This window comes from Neoarius graeffei, chromosome 5 (genome assembly GCF_027579695.1).
Source record: "Neoarius graeffei isolate fNeoGra1 chromosome 5, fNeoGra1.pri, whole genome shotgun sequence".
NCBI lineage: Eukaryota > Metazoa > Chordata > Actinopteri > Siluriformes > Ariidae > Neoarius > Neoarius graeffei.
The window spans coordinates 86,570,365-86,588,964 of NC_083573.1; the positions used below are offsets into that span (position 1 = coordinate 86,570,365).

The 18,600-nt window shown below is 40.1% G+C and overlaps 1 protein-coding gene across 2 annotated transcripts; it reads left to right on the top strand.

Moving 5' to 3' along the window:
* Positions 1–6,393: 6,393 nt before the first annotated feature.
* ly86 (lymphocyte antigen 86) lies at positions 6,394–15,176 on the top strand. Of its 2 annotated transcripts, none has more exons than XM_060920721.1 (6): positions 6,394–6,587; positions 11,166–11,249; positions 11,335–11,463; positions 14,388–14,437; positions 14,541–14,645; positions 15,092–15,176. In XM_060920721.1, exons 1-5 carry the CDS (start codon positions 6,416–6,418, stop codon positions 14,622–14,624), a joined length of 519 nt encoding a protein of 172 aa, XP_060776704.1. In that variant the 5' UTR covers positions 6,394–6,415; the 3' UTR covers positions 14,625–14,645; positions 15,092–15,176. The 2 variants fall into 2 exon arrangements, with proteins under 2 accessions (XP_060776704.1, XP_060776703.1); XM_060920720.1 differs by having other exon boundaries at positions 15,088–15,171.
* Positions 15,177–18,600: the final 3,424 nt, after the last annotated feature.

Consider the following 18,600-nt stretch of genomic DNA (forward strand, 5'->3'; position numbering starts at 1 on the left):
GCTCCCGCAACATTCCAGCGGCTCATGGACAGGGTTCTCCGCCCCCACACCACCTACGCAGCTGCGTATCTCGATGATATTATCATCTATAGCAATGACTGGCTGTGGCACCTCGAACACCTTAGGGCCGTCCTAAAGTCGCTGAAGCGTGCAGGTCTCACAACTAACCCAAAGAAGTGTGCAGTTGGGCGGGTGGAAGTACGGTATCTTGGTTTCCACTTGGGCGATGGGCAGGTGCGTCCCCAAATTAATAAGACTTCAGCGATTGTGGCCTGCCCAAGGCCCAAGACCAAAAAGGGGGTGAGACAGTTCCTGGGGCTGGCTGGCTACTATCTTAGGTTCATACCTAATTATTCAGACATCACCAGCCCGCTGACTGATCTAACTAAAAAGGGAGCACCAGATCCGGTCCAGTGGACGGAGCAATGCCAACAGGCTTTCTCTCGAGTGAAGGATGCACTGTGTGGGGGGCCACTGTTACTCTCCCCTGACTTTTCTCTCCCCTTTATTTTACAGACGGACACATCGGACAGAGGGCTGGGGACCATTTTGTCCCAGAAGGTGGAGGGGGAGGAACGTCTTGTACTGTACATTAGCCAGAAGCTGTCAATGCGGGAAGGCAGGTACAGCACGATAGAGAAAGAGTGCCTAGCCATCAAGTGGGTGGTCCTTGCCCTCCGGTACTACCTACTGGGATGCCCTTTCACCCTCTGTTTGGATCACATACCCCTCCAGTGGCTACACCGCATGAAGGATGCCAACACACAAATCACCCATTGGTATCTTGCCCTCCAGCCATTCAAATTCGAGGTGGTCCACAGGCCAGGGGTGCAGATGGTGGTGGCGGACTCTCTGTCCCATCGGGGGGGAGTCCGCTGCAGGCTGGATGGCTCCCCGGCCTGAGTCGGGTGGTGGGGGTATGTGGCAGTGGGGGCATGGCCAAGCGTCAGTCTGTGAATGGAGGGCAGAGTCGGGGAAGGTGAGTGGTCGTATCGCTACACCTGTTGTCAATTAACGTGTGTTTGTGTGTCTCTTACAGTGATAGTGCCCTATAAAAGGAGTGAGAGGAATAGAGGAGGGGTGCTCGGTGACCAGAACACGATAGTACTCTGTGTGTGCATGAGTGTGTCCCCAACGTGAAGAGTTGTGCTGAAAAGCAAAATAAAGCAAACTTACAAGTAAATAACAGCCTCTTGTACTTCTGTGCTCCACCCACATCCGGGCCGTTTCTACAATTACCATTATCAGCATATAGGAATAAAATAAGTGCTGCCGGGGGAGGTTTGTTTTGCCTAGCAACACTTGTTCATTTATTTATTTTTTATTTATTCTACTATCATTGTCGGGTGGCATGGTGGTTAGCACTGTTGGCTCACAGCAAGAAGGTTCTGGGTTCGAGCCCAGTGGCCGGCAAAGGCCTTTCTGTGTGGAGTTTGCATGTTCTCCCCATGTCTGCATGGGTTTCCTCTGGGTGCTCCAGTTTCCCCCACAATCCAAAGACATGCAGGTTAGGCTAATTGGTGGCTCTAAATTGACCATGAGTGTGAATGGTTGTTTGTCTCTATGTGTCAGCCCTGCGTTGAACTGGTGATTTGTCCAGGGTGTACCCCACCTCTTGCCTATAGTCAGCTGGGATAGGCTCCAGCTTGCCTGCAACCCTGTAGAACAGGATAAGTGGATGGATGGATACTATTGTTATCACTGCCTGATAGTATTCATTCATTACAAATATTATATGGCTTAAAAAGCATAATTGTAACTTTATTGATTTACTGTTCATTTGTTAGCAGTTAAAATTCAAAAAATCTTCCACATGACTTTTTGAAGTTTTAGGTAATAGAGTTTGTTGTGTGGTGTAGTGGGTAGCACTGTTGCCTCACAGCAAGAAGGTCCTGGGTTCAAACCCATGGTTGATGGGGGCCTTTTTTTGTGTGGAGTTTGCATGTTCTCCCCATGTTTGTGAGGGTTTCCTCTGGATGCTTTGGTTTTCCCATTTAATATTAAGATTAGGGATAAAATTAGCTCATGTTTAAAGTCATTAAAATTCTGTAAAGCTGCTTTGCGACAGTGTCCATTGTTAAAAGTGCTATAAAAATAAACGTGACTTGACTTGCCCCAGAAACATGCGGTTAGGCTGACTGGTTACTCTAAATTGTCCATTGATGAAGCTTGGAGAGGTACGGTATGGGCTCTGCCAAGTTTAAATGCCCTAGACACACCAATGATGGACTGTTAAAATGTCATAAATGGTGCCCTTACAGCCCTCGCTGGCTAGGGGGAAAAGAAAGAGAAATTTGTTGTTAAACCTGTCTTGTAAATTACAAAATTCATAATGTTAACTCAGTTCAGAAGAAAAAAATTAAACAAACTACAGAGAGAACAAGAATTCCAAAGTATCAAAGGTTTTTTTTTTCCCCCTTATTTGCTATCAACTTAATACAAATGTTGTTCAGCTAACTTAATAATCTGTCTTGCTGTTTTGGGTTTATGTAATATTTTAATTTTGGTGAACTTAAAAGTTATTACAGTAACACGTTTCATTAAATGTAAACTTTAGATTAACTGTTTTTACACAGTTGATTTTCTGATTATTATGATTTAGCAATTCAAAAAAATAAGCCACAAAAGATCGAGGTTATATTTTTTAATTTCTTCCACATCAATTCCTGTTTCTCTCTCTCTCTCTCTCTGTCTGTCTTGTGAAATGACCCATCAGATTACTGTGACATGCTATCATAAGCAGTGATGGAATTATGACTTCCCCTAAGAAATGTCACAAAGACATGTCACTGAATTACATGTCAGCAAAATAATTCCAGGGACAGAACATCTGTTATAAACAAAAAATCTGTTTTGCCAAGGTCTCAATATATAATCATTTGTAAATAAAATTTGATATACTGCACTTTAATCTTATTGTTCCATCAAATACAATATGCTACACAGCAAAATATGAAAAACTATATATTTATATCCAATGACACCTGGACAGCGCTGTATCTACTAGATATGCAGAGCCTTTCTAACAATATAAGCAGTGTAAGCAGTTACTGAGGGCTCCTGAGACAGAACTTATATACATAATATAATATTTCCAGGGACAGGGCCCCCAAAGGTTCACAAACGGCCTGTCTATGTGCCTGGAAATTCAAAGCACAGTCGTAAAATGACTTGATAGAAACGTAGACTCTTAATGAGCAAACGAAGGACGACGGCAACAAAGGAAAGAAAAAAAAACCTCCCTGAGATGTCTCACGGGACAAATCTTGAGAAGAGCACCTGTAAGTCTCTCTGTGCATGTTGTCCTTGGTTATTAATACTGTATTATTTATATATTTATATATTTATTTATTTTTATTGGCTAATCTGGTTTTCATCTTCACTGCCTTTAGTCATTGTTTTGCAGTTATTACTTGCATTGAAAAAAAACTTTTTTAAAAAAAAGCATTGTTTTCCACTATCAGAATGTGCTATCATGTCTTTGTGCATGCTGTAGTTGACTAACCATCCAGGATGTATTCAAGAAGACAAGCCAAGAAGCACAGTGAACACAAATGAGCAATGAGCACACACACATACTCAGAGCAGTGGGCAGCTATGCTACAGCACCCGGGGAGAGGTTGGGGGTTAGGTGTCGTGCTCAAGGTCACTTCAGCCCAACCTCCAGGCCATGGCTACCCCATGTTAACCTAACTGCATGTCTTTGGATGGTGGGGAAAACCGGAGCACCCAGAGGAAAACCCATGCAGACATGGAGAGAACATGCAAACCCCACACAGAAAGGCCCCCCATCAGCTGCTAGGCTCAAACCCAGAACCTTCTTGCTGTGAGGTAACTGTGTTAACCACTACACCACTGTGCTGCCCATCTCAAGCCCAGTGTTCTCAGGATAGGCTCCAGATCCACTACAACCCCAAGGAAAGCATGCTTACTGAAGTGTATCACATCACATTACACCCAGTGTATAGAAATGCTTAGATCCAGTATGACCCTGATGAGAATGGAACAGTGGTTACTCATAATTGTGGAGCTTATTATGATTAGACTCAGCTGCTTTCATATTTATGCTGTATGTTGAAAGAGAGTTTCATTGGTAATTTAGTTTGAGCTTTACTAGCTGTCGTGAAATTTTGAGACAGTACTATGCATTTTTGATCACTACACAAGATGCATGTTGGATATAACTTATGAAGTCCTTTGTGGTTTCTGACACTGACCACTAGAGGGCACAAGCTTTTAAATAACTAGTGAACCATTTTCTAAGAGCATATCACCTGGAAATAGAAGAAGAAGAAGCCTTTATTTGTGACATATACATCACAAGACATTGAGATTATTTTCTTTGCATATCCCAGCTTGTTATAACAGCAGAGGAGAGAGAGAGAGAGAGAGAGAGAGAAAGAGAGAGTTAGGGCCTTGTTCAAGGCGCCAACAGCAGCAGCTTGGCAGTGCTGGGGCTTTAACCTTCTGATCAGTAACCCAGAGACTTAAACACTCAGGCACCATTGGGAAATGAATTACAACACTAAAGATGTCATGGACTCAGACGTACTGTTTGATAAAATTAATTCTGATCCAATGTGATATAGTTGGCGAGGGTGGCATGGTGGTTTAGTGGTTTGCACTGTCGCCTCACAGCAAGAAGGTTCTGGGTTCAAACCCTATGGTCAATGAGGACCTTTCTGTGTGGTCTCCCCATGTCTGTGTGGGTTTCCTCTGGGTGCTCCGATTTCCCCCACAGTTCAAAGACATGCAGATTAGGTAAAATACCCAACCACTAGGGTTGCAAAAAACAGTGCATGCATGCAGATAGATTGGGGAGGGTTGCGTCAGGAAGGGCATCCAGAGTAAAAACCTATGCCAAATCACATATGCGGAACAGATCCTGAACATACAGGAGCAGCTGACAGAAGAAGAAGACGATGTGGATGGATGGATTTTATTTTTCCTCCAAAGAGGAAATTTGGAAAAACTGGAGAGCTAAACAGAGCAAAGATATTAGGCCTGTTTATCTGATATATATTCAAACTGCAAAGCCTTGTGCAATACCTGCTAATGTACTGGTTTTCAACCCTGGAGTTAAGAATAATTTAGTTTTTCTGTTCTAACACACAATGTGACTCAAAAAAGACCTGATTTATTGGCTCAGTTATGTAAAAATATGCAAAACAGCTTTCTATCTACAGAATAGCTTTACATAGTGGTTAGCACTGTTGCCTCACAGCAAGAAGGTTCTGGGTTCGAGCCCAGCAGCTGACGGGGGCCGTTCTGTATGGAGTTTGCATGTTCTCCCCGTGTCTGTGTGGGTTTCTTGCTGCTTCAGATGGGTTAAATGCAGTAGATGAATTTCACTGTGCTTGAGTGTACATATAACAAATAAAGCCTTCTTCTTCTTATATACAGTGTCTTGCAAAAGTATTCATCCCCCTTGGTGTTTGTCCTGTTCTGTTGCATTACAAGCTGGAATTAAAATGGATTTTGGGGGGTTAGCACCATTTGATTTACACAAAATGCCTACCACTTTAAAGGTAAAAATTGTTGTTTTATTGTGGCACAAACAATAATTAAGATGAAAAAAACAGAAATCTGGAGTGTGCATAGGTATTCACTCCCCTAAAGTCAATACATTGTAGAGCCACCTTTTGCGACAATAGCAAAAGGTGGCTTTAGCACGGTCGCCTCACAGCAAGAAGGTTTCGGGTTCGAACCCAGTGGCCGGCGAGGGCCTTTCTGTGTGGAGTTTGCATGTTCTCCCCGTGTCTACGTGGGTTTCCTTCGGGTGCTCCGGTTTCCCCCACAATCCAAAGACATGCAGTTAGGTTGACGTGGGGTGGCCTTGGGCTGAGGTGCCCTTGAGCAAGGTACCCTTGAGCAAGGTACCTGACCCCTGACTGCTCCCCGGGCGCTGTGGTGTGGCTGCCCACTGCTCTGGGCGTGTGTGCATGTGTTCACTGCTTCAGATGGGTTAAATGCAGAGGATGAATTTCACTGTGCTTGAAGTGTGCATGTGACGAATAAAGGTTTCTTTCTTTCCTTCTCTTCAATTACAGCTGTGTGTATAACAGAATAAAGCAGCTAGAGATAATGATTTTATATATATATATATATATATATATATATATATATATATATATATATATATATATATATATTCATACAAACCTTATACAGTACAAACAAGTAAAGAAAAAAACTGCATGTTGCACAAAAACATCTAAGGGCAGTTTGCACTGATGGACAACAAGACTCCATTGTGAGCGGTCAGTTCAGCTAGTTTTAGCATGCAGAAGGAAGTGGAACTCGCTTGTGCCTCACATTATTGTAGAAACTAAACCAAAATAGGAAGTTTCTCATCCTAGTCCATTTTGTACCATTTCCTGTTCAAAATAAACCGAAGTCAGGAAAGCTCTATGTGATGAACCGATTTACCAGCACTGTAAAAAGTGTATATTTTATTATGAAGTTATACATCATTGTAGTGATCCTGAGCATGTTACATCTACCTTCAGTGGACACACAGGAAGACTACTGGCCTGTTCACACTGCGTGCAAATCAGAAAAGATCCAAGTGATATACAGGAGCTGTGGTGAGAGCAAATGTGTACATATTGAATTTCACATTGTGTGTATGTGTCGTGTGTGTCTTCTCAGTAATTGGAAAAAAAACCTCTTAAACTTATTTCTTGTCTATACAATTGTTCAGAACAACATATGGGAATGATATAGAATTATTCAATTTTAATTTGGTTCAATTATCTGAAAAGCAAATACTGGAAATACTTCGCAAGCCATGGTAGATGATAATGATGATGATGTACATCTTAGAAAAACAGGAAGTTATTAAAAGATATTCATCCTTACTGGATAAGTTCAGCCACAGCCTTCATAAAACCAATCCAGATATTAACAAAGATATACTTTAAGACATATACATTTCCTTGAAGGTTAAATTAGCGAGTTGTCTTCTCTCGTCATGACTTTCAGAAAAGCAAGGTACTCAACTATAGCATTGCTGCTGCTGGACATGTTTCCTTTTACTAGTCCTTTTAGATGATGCTTTCACCGGGAAAGTGAAGGTAGTGTATCTTTAAAACCATGTTGATGTGCATAATTAAATGTACATTGCTGTCTGACAGCTCCAGGGTCCCGGTTCGATCATGAGCTCAGGTTATGGTCTGTGTGGAGTTTCTGTCCATGTTCTCCCCATGTCTTTATGGGTTTTGTGTGGGTTCTGGTAAATGGATCAACTATGCTAGGTGCAAATGTGTGTTTGTGTGTAGTGTCCTGTAACGGATCACAGTCCCATGCACGCAGTTGCTTAGTATCCAATGTTCCTGGGATAGGCTCTGGATCCACCGTGAACCTGACAAAGAAACAAAATATTACTGAAAATGGATGAATGAGTGGATGAGGGACAGTCAATATAGAGTTACATATAGAACCTGTAAATATCTAATACCCTTACACTTGAAGAATCTGTTTTTCTATTATTGTAGGATAGTGGTATAACTGGGCGGCACAGCACTGTCACCTTACAGCAAGAATGTTCCGGGTTTGAATCTCATGGCTGACGGGGGCCTTTCTGTGTGCATGTTTGCATGCTCTGGTTTTGCCCACCGTCCAGAGACATGCAGTTAGAAAAAAAAACTATATTCTTTTAACTATTTCTGTTTCTTTTAAATACTTGCTAACAATTTTGGGGGTTTTGTTTACCAATAGAGTTTTTATTTCGTCCTCAGTTGGTTCAGTAACACACTCCATTTTGTTCCACACTCCAGCCCAGTCAGTGGCGGTAATGCACCTTTAAGTTGGTTTGCCAACCACCAAAAAAAAAAAAAAAAACCTAAAGAAGAACACCCCCCCCCCAAAAAAAAAAACCAGCTACTCTAAAGTGCCCATAGGTGTGAATGTGAAAGGTTGAGACACAAAAGGGATGAAAACTAAAGAAATGGTTAAAAATCTTGGTGTTTTCATTGACAGCGAGCTAAACTTTGACAGTCACATGAAAGCAATCACTAAAACGGCATTTTATCACCTAAAAAACATTTCCAAACTAAGAGGACTTATGTCAAAACATGATCTGGAAAAACTAATACATGCCTTCATCTCTAGTAGGGTTGATTACTGCAATGGCCTTTTCACAGGCCTGCCAAAAAAGACCATCAAACGACTTCAGCTGGTTCAAAATGCAGCGGCTAGGGTTCTCACACGAACAAAAAGAACAGAGCACATTACTCCAATTCTAAGGTCCCTTCACTGGCTTCCAGTAAGCTACAGAATTGACTTTAAAGTATTGCTGCTGGTGTACAAATCTCTAAATGGTACAGGGCCCAATTACCTCTCTGATATGTTGCAGCGGCCTAACCCAATCAGATCTACCAGATTGAAACAGAAAAATTTACTATTAAAACCAGTTGTTAAAACAAAGTGTGGTGAAGCAGCTTTTAGCTACTATGCAGTGCAGCTATGGAACCAACTGCCAGAGGACATTAAAAATGCTCCTGCTGTTGGCAGCTTCAAATCTAGGTTAAAGACCAAGCTGTTTTCAGATGCTTTCTGTTAAATAATTAATATTGTCTTCTTTTTTTTTATATAATTTTTACTTTCTCTGCATGTTTTAAATTTACTTTAATTTTAACTTTATTCTATTTTATTCTTTATTCTATTCTGCTGGGGGTTTTTTCTCCTCCTATTTCTATTTTATTTTATTATTTTATTTCTACTATTGTTTAATTCTTATTATTTTCTTTTAATTCTTTTAATTATTTTAATTAATTGTTTTAGAATAAAAATAAAATTATTTTATGTAATTTTATTTCTCTATTGTTTACTGTTTTTGTTTTTACTTCTGTAAAGCACATTGAACTGCCATTGTGTATGAAATGTGCTATATAAATAAACTTGCCTTGCCTTGCCTTGCCTTGAGAGAAGAAAACCTCTATAATAATTCAGTAGGAGGCAACGGGAAACCACTACTGTAATTCTTCCCTAGAAAGCTTGATGACTGGAAGAAAAAAAGCCATCAGAGCCATGTCACTGCAGTGATATGCCTGAGAGAGAGAGAGACTGATATAATCTATATTATTCTATCCACATTCACTGGATATGAGCAATTGTGTGCTCTGATTGGCTACTCTACTACTTGGAGATTAGCTCATGTACCATCAGTAGAGAAAAACAAAATGGTGGAGTCTGTTACTGAACCAACCGAGGACGAAATAAAAACTCTAGTGGTAAACAAAACCCCAAAAATTGTTAGCAAGTATTTAAAAGAAACATAAATAGTTAAAAGAATATAGTTTTCTTGTTTGTTTTTCCCCATAATATTGCTTGTTCCACACTCCAGCCCAGTCAGTCGTGGTAATGCAACTTTAAGTTGGTTTGCCAACTGCCCCAAAAAAAAAACTAAAGTAAACCCCCCAAAAAATACACACACACAAAAAAAGCAACTAAATATTGAATAAGAATATTTCATGGGAAGAACACGTCTTTATTTTTCAAGAATTATTATTGCATTTTCCACAAGTTGCTACTGTCACTTCGCCAACTTGTTTACATTCTAAGCAGAAATGATTGTCAGATGTTTTGTATAAAGTTTTAATTATCGAATTTACAAAAAATAAATAAAAATGCTCTGTTTCTCAAAATCCAGTGAATGTGGATAGAATAAAAACAGTTTTTCCACTCAATCTCGTCATACACGACTTATAGACAACTCGGTGCTATGCACCTCATCAGCTAATGTACGACTATTTTGTGGAATAACTATTAAAATACTGACTTTCACAGGTAAAAGAAAAACATTTTCTGCATTCTCAAAATGTAAAAAGACCTGAACCATAAATACAGTGTCATGTAATGATGACATATACGTACAATGTTATTACCAACAAATTGTGTTAGGGGTCGTGGAGGTGTGGTGGGATAAGGATCCACAAGCAGAACACAGACAGTTATCAAATAAATAGAGAGACTTAATCCAGGGAAAAGGGCGTGGCATAAGAGTAAACAAATGGCAAAAATAATCCAGATAACAAGAGACAGAAAACTAGACAAAAACACGAAACAGGCAAGGACAAAAAAATGCTAGGACAAGAAACCAAAAACAAGAACAAAACCCTAGTGCAAAAACCATGAACTAGAAAAATGAGCTTGAGTAAATAACCATGAAACATAACAGAGACACAGAAACGGCTAGAAGCAAAGTGAGACATTTTGGCAAAGTTCCTGTCTGAGAACGGCGTTTTTATAACAGCAGAGAAAACCAGGAAGTGAATGCAGGCATGAAGGAATTCCCGTTCCGGATTGGCGCTGGCGTGAGAGATTCATAATCTCCAGCGTGGATGTACGGAGCGGAGCATGACATTGTATTTACTTTCTTTTTTTCATTTATAGAATGACATATGGGGCGGCACGGTGGTGTAGTGGTTAGCGCTGTCGCCTCACAGCAAGAAGGTCCGGGTTCGAGCCCCGTGGCTGGCGACGGCCTTTCTGTGTGGAGTTTGCATGTTCTCCCCGTGTCCGCGTGGGTTTCCTCCGGGTGCTCCAGTTTCCTCCACAGTCCAAAGACATGCAGGTTAGGTTAACTGGTGACTCTAAATTGACCGTAGGTGTGAATGTGAGTGTGAATGGTTGTCTGTGTCTATGTGTCAGCCCTGTGATGACCTGGCGACTTGTTCAGGGTGTACCCCGCCTCTCGCCCGTAGTCAGCTGGGATAGCTTGCCTGTGACCCTGTAGAACAGGATAAAGCAGCTAGAGATGAGATGAGACATTAGAGCACAGTGAAATTCTTTCTCTGCATTTAACCCATCTAGGGATGTGAGCACACGTGGACGTACACACACACACACACACACACACCCAGAGCAGTGGGCGGCTGTGCTATAGTGCCCAGGTTAGTGTCCTTGCTCAAGGACACTTCAGCCATTCCTGCTAGTCAAAGGAATCAAACCAGTGACCTTCTGGGCCCAAAGCTACTTCTCTAACCTTTAGGCCATGGCTTCCCATTAAGCCTTTATGACATGCTTAATTCATCTCAAACAATGTAATGCTCATCTTGTGATTTCAGTTAGCAGAGAAAAGCCGAACTGTTCAGTCCAACACTGTGGACTAACACACTTACTTTAAAGACTCTAAAAGATGTTATCTGACTTTGTCCTTCCAGACCCCATACAGGATGTAGGCTTCACACTGAGCTCCTGCTCAGACCTACAGACACAGCTATATGTCAAAATATCCATTCTCCTGAGTAAGTTCACCCACATCCGTGTGTTCAGCATTACAGAGGATTTTATCATTGTGAGAAATTAAAGTAAATCATGTGTCATCTATAGGGCAATCCATTGATGAACTTTATCTAACTGTGGATTTGGTTCGCAAAGGAGTTATCATAACCCGTCATGATGAGCCCATCTGCTTACCCAATTTCCCTCGTTTCACCTTCTGTGGCAACAGGAGAGGCGGTAAGAGTTAATTTCTTGTGATATATGTGATAGAAGAGAAGAACACTTTTATTCTTGCTTTTAAGGTTACAAAGGTAGCAAACTATACATGGAGGGAGGGACGAAGGGCTTGGGTATACTCAAGGGTATGTTTTTTCACCCTTTTAATATATTTCTATCTCCAAGGAAGGTGAAAGTATCACCAATGAAATAGTTTTAATGTACATAATTAAACTTTTATGGTTCAGCTTAAAATTTTAAGGTACACTGTGTTCATTTTTTCAGGTGAATGATGAATAATAAAGGAATAAAAGGTACCCTTGAGTACCAGCACAGGGATAAGTAATGGTGCAATTTACAACCTTATTTTCTCAGAGTGGTATAGCCCAGTTGCCCAAGAACACTGAAGTATTAGTGTTTCAAAACTTTCATGTTCTTTGTGCTTTGATGCTTTTGAGAAACTTCTTGGATGAAGGCCACAATCTATGTATTTCTTTTTATTCCATCCACATTCACTGGATATGAGCAACCGCATGTTCTGATTGGCTACTCTACAACTAGGCTATCAGCTCATATACCGTGAAGAGAGAAAAACAAAATGGCAGAGCGTGTTGCTGAACCAACCGAGGATGAAATAAAAACTCTACTCGAAAACAAACCCCCCCCCAAAAAAAACCAGCCACAAAATATGGAATAGAAGTATTTGATGGTAAGAACGTATCTGTATTTATTTATTTATTTATTTATTTAATAATAATAATAATAATAATAATAATTATTATTATTATTATTATTATTATTATTATTATTATTATTATTATTATTATAGCATTTTTCATAAATTGCTACTGTCATTTCACTGGTTTGTTTACATTCGAAGCGGAAATTATTTTGTCGGACATTTTGTATAAAGTTTTTATTTATCTAATTTGCAAAAAATAAAAATGCTCTATTTTTCAAAATCCAGTAAATGTGGATAGAGTAAAACAGTTATTCCATTCAATCTTGATTTTGTGGAATAACTGTTAAATAGACAGCTGTAATCATGATATTGCCCCATATGTAAATATAAGTGAGTTTAAAATCCTGTAATGAATTTAAATGTTGCTTCAAAAAAAAGTTTTTTTTCTTTTATTTCTTAATTCATGACCCATCACTTGTACAAATACATGTTAAGGACATTTTTGCAATAGAAAATATTTAAAGGACAGAGAAAAAAGTTTTAATTATTGGTGCTGTGACGTGTGTGTGTGTGTGTGTGTGTGTGTGTGTGTGTGTGTGTGTGTGTGTATATATATATATATACACACACACATATATATACACACACACATACAGTGGTGCTTGAAAGTTTCTATATTTCTGCATAAATATGATCTAAAACATCATCAGATTTTCACACAAGTCCTAAAAGTAGATAAAGAGAACCCAGTTAAACAAATGAGACAAAAATATTATACTTGGTCATTTATTTATTGAGGAAAATGATCCAATATTACATATCTGCGAGTGGCAAAACTATGAGAACCTTTCCTTTCAGTATCTGGTGTGACCCCCTTGTGCAGCAATAACTGCAACTAAAGGTTTCCAGTAACTGTTGATCAGTCCTGCACACCGGCTTGGAGGAATTTTAGCCCATTCCTCCGTACAGAACAGCTTCAACTCTGGGATGTTGGTGGGTTTCCTCACATGAGCTGCTCGCTTCAGGTCCTTCCACAACATTTCGATTGGATTAAGGTCAGGACTTTGACTTGGCCATTCCAAAACATTGACTTTATTCTTCTTTAACTATTCTTTGATCGAACGACTTGTGTGCTTAGGGTCGTTGTCTTGCTGCATGACCCGCCTTCTCTTGAGATTCAGTTTATGGACAGATGTCCTGACATTTTCCTTTAGAATTTGCTGGTATAATTCAGAATTCATTGTTCCATCAATGATGGCAAGCTGTCCTGTCCCAGATGCAGCAAAACAGGCCCAAACCATGATACTACCACCACCATGTTTCACAGATGGGATAAGGTTCTTATGCTGGAATGTAGTGTTTTCCTTTCTCCAAACATAATGCTTCTCATTTAAACCAAAAAGTTCTATTTTGGTCTCATCCATCCACAAAACATTTTTCCAATAGCCTTCTGGCTTGATCATGTGAACTTTAGCAAACTGCAGATGAGCAGCAATGTTCTTTTTGGATAGCAGTGGCTTTCTCCTTGCAACCCTGCCATGCACACCATTGTTGTTCAGTGTTCTCCTGATGGTGGACTCATGAACATTAACATTAGCCAATGTAAGAGAGACCTTCAGTTGCTTAGAAGTTACCCTGTGGTCCTTTGTGACCTCGCCAACTATTACACGCCTTTCTCTTGGACTGATCTTTGTTGGTCGACCACTCCTGGAGAGAGTAACAATGGTCTTGAATTTCCTCCATTTGTACACAATCTGTCTGACTGTGGATTGGTGGAGTCCAAACTCTTTAGAGATGGTTTTGTAACCTTTTCCAGCCTGATGAGCATCAACAACGCTTTTTCTGGGGTCCTCAGAAATCTCCTTTGTTCATGCCATGATACACTTCCACAAACATGTGTTGTGAAGATCAGACTTTGATAGATCCCTGTTCTTTAAATAAAACAGGGTGCCCACTCACACCTGATTGTCATCCCTTTGATTGAAAACACCTGACTCTAATTTCACCTTCAAATTAACTGCTAATCCTCGATGTTCACACACTTTTGCCACTCAGAGATATGTAATATTGGATGATTTCCCTCAATAAATAAATGACCAAGTATAATATTTTGTCTCATTTGTTTAACTGGGTTCTCTTCATCTACTTTTAGGACTTGTGTGAAAATCTGATGATGTTTTATGTCATATTTATGCAGAAATCTAGAAAATTCTAAAGCGTTCACAAACTTTCAAGCACCACTGTATATATATATATATTTCAGAAATGGTGACAATCCAGACGCTTTTGAAAGAGACGAAGCTTCCACTAAAGGTCTGTTTGATTTCTCTCTCTCTCTCTCTCTCTCTCTCTCTCTCTCTCTCTCTCTCGTTATACCCCTGATTTTGTCTTTTTCTCTCCTTTTGCTCCTCTGCAGGGCCACTACAACATTAATGTACACGTCATAAACCAAAATGGTTTCCAAATTGCTTGTGTGAATGCCACCGCTATATTTCAGTGACACCAGAAAAAGAATGAACAGGTAAAAGTGTATATTATTTGGAGTTTGTTCACAAAATGCTGCCCAGACTTGAACAAATAACTTAAGTAAAATCTGTTTAAGAATAAGATTGGATTGGATTGGATTGGATTGGATTGGATTGGACTGGACTACATTACTGATATTTACCAAAAGATGGCACTACTAACCTCTTAGTCATTGCTTTCAGTGGTACATTTTAACACTCCCCTTTCTCTTATTTAGCAGACACTCTCTCTCTCTTTCTCTCTCTCTCTGGTACAACTCAGTTTATTTTTCAACCTGCTTAATTTTCAGGAATTTGTTCGAACTTTTCTTAGCAAGCAATTCTACTTTGGGTTAACTAGCTATACTAAGCCAATCCCTCTGGCTGCTAAGTGATGATTTACCTTAATTAAAGTTCATTCATTCATTCATTCATTATTCATGAATTGCTTTATCCCAGTCAGGGTCACACTGGGTCCGAAGCCTATCCAGGCAACACAGACAGGATGGGATGCCAGTTCATCACCGAGGATCTCTCTCTCTCTCTCTCTCTCTCTCTCTCTCAAACACACACACACACAATGAGTATTCTGTAATAAACACCTTTCCATGTTCTGCAACACTGGTTACCCAATCCTACTCTGTTTGGTCTTGATTGACTTAATTTCCAAATTCGGCCAAAGGTTTTATACCTCTGGCAACAAATAATAACACCAAACAAACAGTCAGTTATGTCACTTATGTTGTAACTCATGTATTCTCAGAATCACACATGCACATAACCACACACTAGATATTATTTGTGATTGAAGAGCATACTAAACACACTCAGCAATCAAGATTGTTCGACAGAATTCATAGTATAGTAGTATCTGTCTCTCTCTCTCTCTCTCTCTCTCTCTCTCTCTCTGTCTCTCGTTAAACAGTGTGTTCTCAGGGAGAATATGTCCTTTGTTCTTCTAATTGCTGTAAAATTTCAGCTATGGATTGACATATCTGAACGTAGGTTCATCCTCATCTCACGATGGTGTTAAATGGGGGTAATAATTTTTAAGATCTCATAAAAAGTGTGCATTGTCTGACCATCTAGTTTACTGAGTAATAAAAAGTTAAATAAAGCAATATACTTCAGTATGTGGATTACAGCAAATCTCTGTTTCTTGGTTGAAAAAAATGGGAATGAGACAAAATTATGACACAATATTACTGCGTCAGTGAAATCAAACTTATCAGTCATTCTCTTGAGGGTAATTTTACTATATACACAAATACAAATATTTGAATTAAACTTTTTTGTTTTTAATAAAAAGTTAAAAAGTAATATGAACCAGTTCAAGGGTGAGTTTTCCCTCAGTTCTCTGCTTTTCAAGACATCTCTGAATTTGAAATGTTAGTACTTTCTGTAAACTGGAACTTATATATATTTTACATCTTACATAATATATTTTGTTAAACATAAAATCTTCTACCAAATATTATCATTATAGAAACCAACAGAAACATGTTCAACCAAAAAAAAAAACCCTCACTAATGTTAATTTTTTTTTCCAATTTTCAATTACTAATACCTTCAGATAAGTTCGAAACATTTCGAAAAACTTGTACTAAAAACTTGATGCCTTTAGATCATAATGCAATGCACGCTACTTGGCCAGGAGTTACATGACATTAAATACTTACTACAGCCAATTAATGAAGAAGAAGACTTTATTTATCACACATACTCTCAAGCACAGTGAAATGTTTCCTCTACATGTAACTCATCTGAAGCACTGAACACACACAAGTGAGCAATGAGCACACACACATACCCCGAGCACTGGACAGCTATACTACAGCACCCAGGGAGCAGCTGAGGGTTCGATGCCTTGCTCAAGGACACTTCAGCCCAACCTCAGGCCATGTCTTCCCCATGTTAGCCTAACAACATGTCTTTAGGCGAAACCAGAGCACCCGGAGGAAACCCACGCAGACAAGGGGAGAACATGCAAACCCAGAACTCGAACCTAAAACCTTGTTGCTGTGAGGCGACCGTGCTTCCACTACACCACTGTGACCCATGCATGCAAAATCAGCATTTCATTTTTGGAGAAAAAGCACATCAATCAATGCAGTATGCATTTCTGGACTGAGACGTCTACAGAGCTGGCAATGAGTCACTGTAAGACACAACATGTTAAAGAATAACTTTTTACAATGTATGCTAGAAATCATGGTCACTGTGTATATAAAGCTTGTGCATTAGAAAGGGACCTTCATGCTCATGTGCACTGGGTGTTAGATGATTGTGTTGGAGTTGTGTTGTGTAGCTACGTGGTGAAGGGCTGCAAGATAAAACACATAGAGACAAACTGGTTTATGTGACAGACCCCCCCCACACACACAAACACACACTGACTTTCTTAGATCTTTAGGGGAACAAGAACATCCATCCATTCATCCATTATATGTAGCCACTTATCCTGTTCTACAGGGTCGCAGGCAAGCTGGAGCCTATTCCAGCTGACTATGGGCGAAAGGCGGGGTACACCCTGGACAAGTCGCCAGGTCATCACAGGGCTGACACATAGACACAGACAACCATTCACACTCACATTCACACCTACGCTCAATTTAGAGGCTGTCCACATGGCAACGGATTCAGGTGAATCTGATAAAATTGTTTATCGTTTCGGCCTGGCGTCCACACGGCACCGGCGTTTTGGGTGCCCTAAAACGATATTTTTTGAGAACGGGTTCCAGAGTGGAAAAATCTGGCAACGGCGCCGTTGCGAAGTCGTCTGGATGAGAACGGATTTGTTTACGATGACGTCACAACCACATGACTAGAACAAGCAGCACTCTCGCTGTTTTGTATGAACCACTGCATTGCATTCACTTTTGTATACAGCTTTTCTTTTAAATAAACAAGTAACTGAACCATTTCTTGAATTTCTTTTTTTTATTGGATAAGACTGCTTTTCAAAATGTTCACACACAATATAAAAAGTTATATAAATTATATAAAAATGCTTTTCAAAATGTTCACACACAATAAGAAAATTAAGTTATATAAAACTATGCACACTAATAAAACTAATTTGTACACACAGAAGGCACGATTTCCTCGCGTAGTTGCAGCCATCTTCTTCTTGTTGTTGTGTGTTTGTTCCTCTGAGTACTTCACGCCGGGTAGAAGAAGGGGTTTATGCGCATGCGTCCTACTTCTTCTATTGTTCTGGTGTCTCAGATGGGACCGTCTTACAGCGCACGTAGAGGTGTGGCATGTGTATTGCATCGTTTTCAGCAAGCGTTGCGTTGCCATATGTACCTGATATTTTACTGATCCGTTGCCCATGTGGACGCGATATTTTTTTAAATAAAATCTCATTGCCGTTGTCGTGTGGATGTAGCCTTAGGGCCTCTGCATGCTCTTGCGACAAGGCTTTCGCAGATAGCTTTTCGCAGACAGTTGTAATTTATCATTGAGTGGGGAGTAATAGGCGTGCGCGATGTTATTCACCACCACAACGCAAAGAGGCGCGAAGTCGTGAAATCACTAGGAGTAGTTGGTGGGTGTGATTAGTGGAGTGTTTATCCTCCGGTTACTTATAATGACTAGAACTGGAGTCGTATAGATGTACGTACTTCCTCACTTCCTCAATCAACCGCTCTTCGTGCTGCTCCATCTTCACTCGTGTTTTTAAAAATGCCGGTCGTGAAAACAAACCAAACCGGGAAAGTAGGGAAGCGGAAGTGCGTGTACAGCAGATGTAGAGTGGACCAATCAGAGCCCTCTTGTCTGCGACGCTGTCTGCGAGGCTTCTGTGGTGGTCACAATTTTTGGGAGGTGCGCACAGAGCGTCTGCGAAGGTGGGGGGGCTACGCAGACACCATCTGCGATGCCGTCTGCGAGGACTGGGTTGTCAGCATAAATTGGCCTTTAGAGTCACCAGTTAACCTAACCTGCATGTCTTTGGACTGTGGGGGAAAC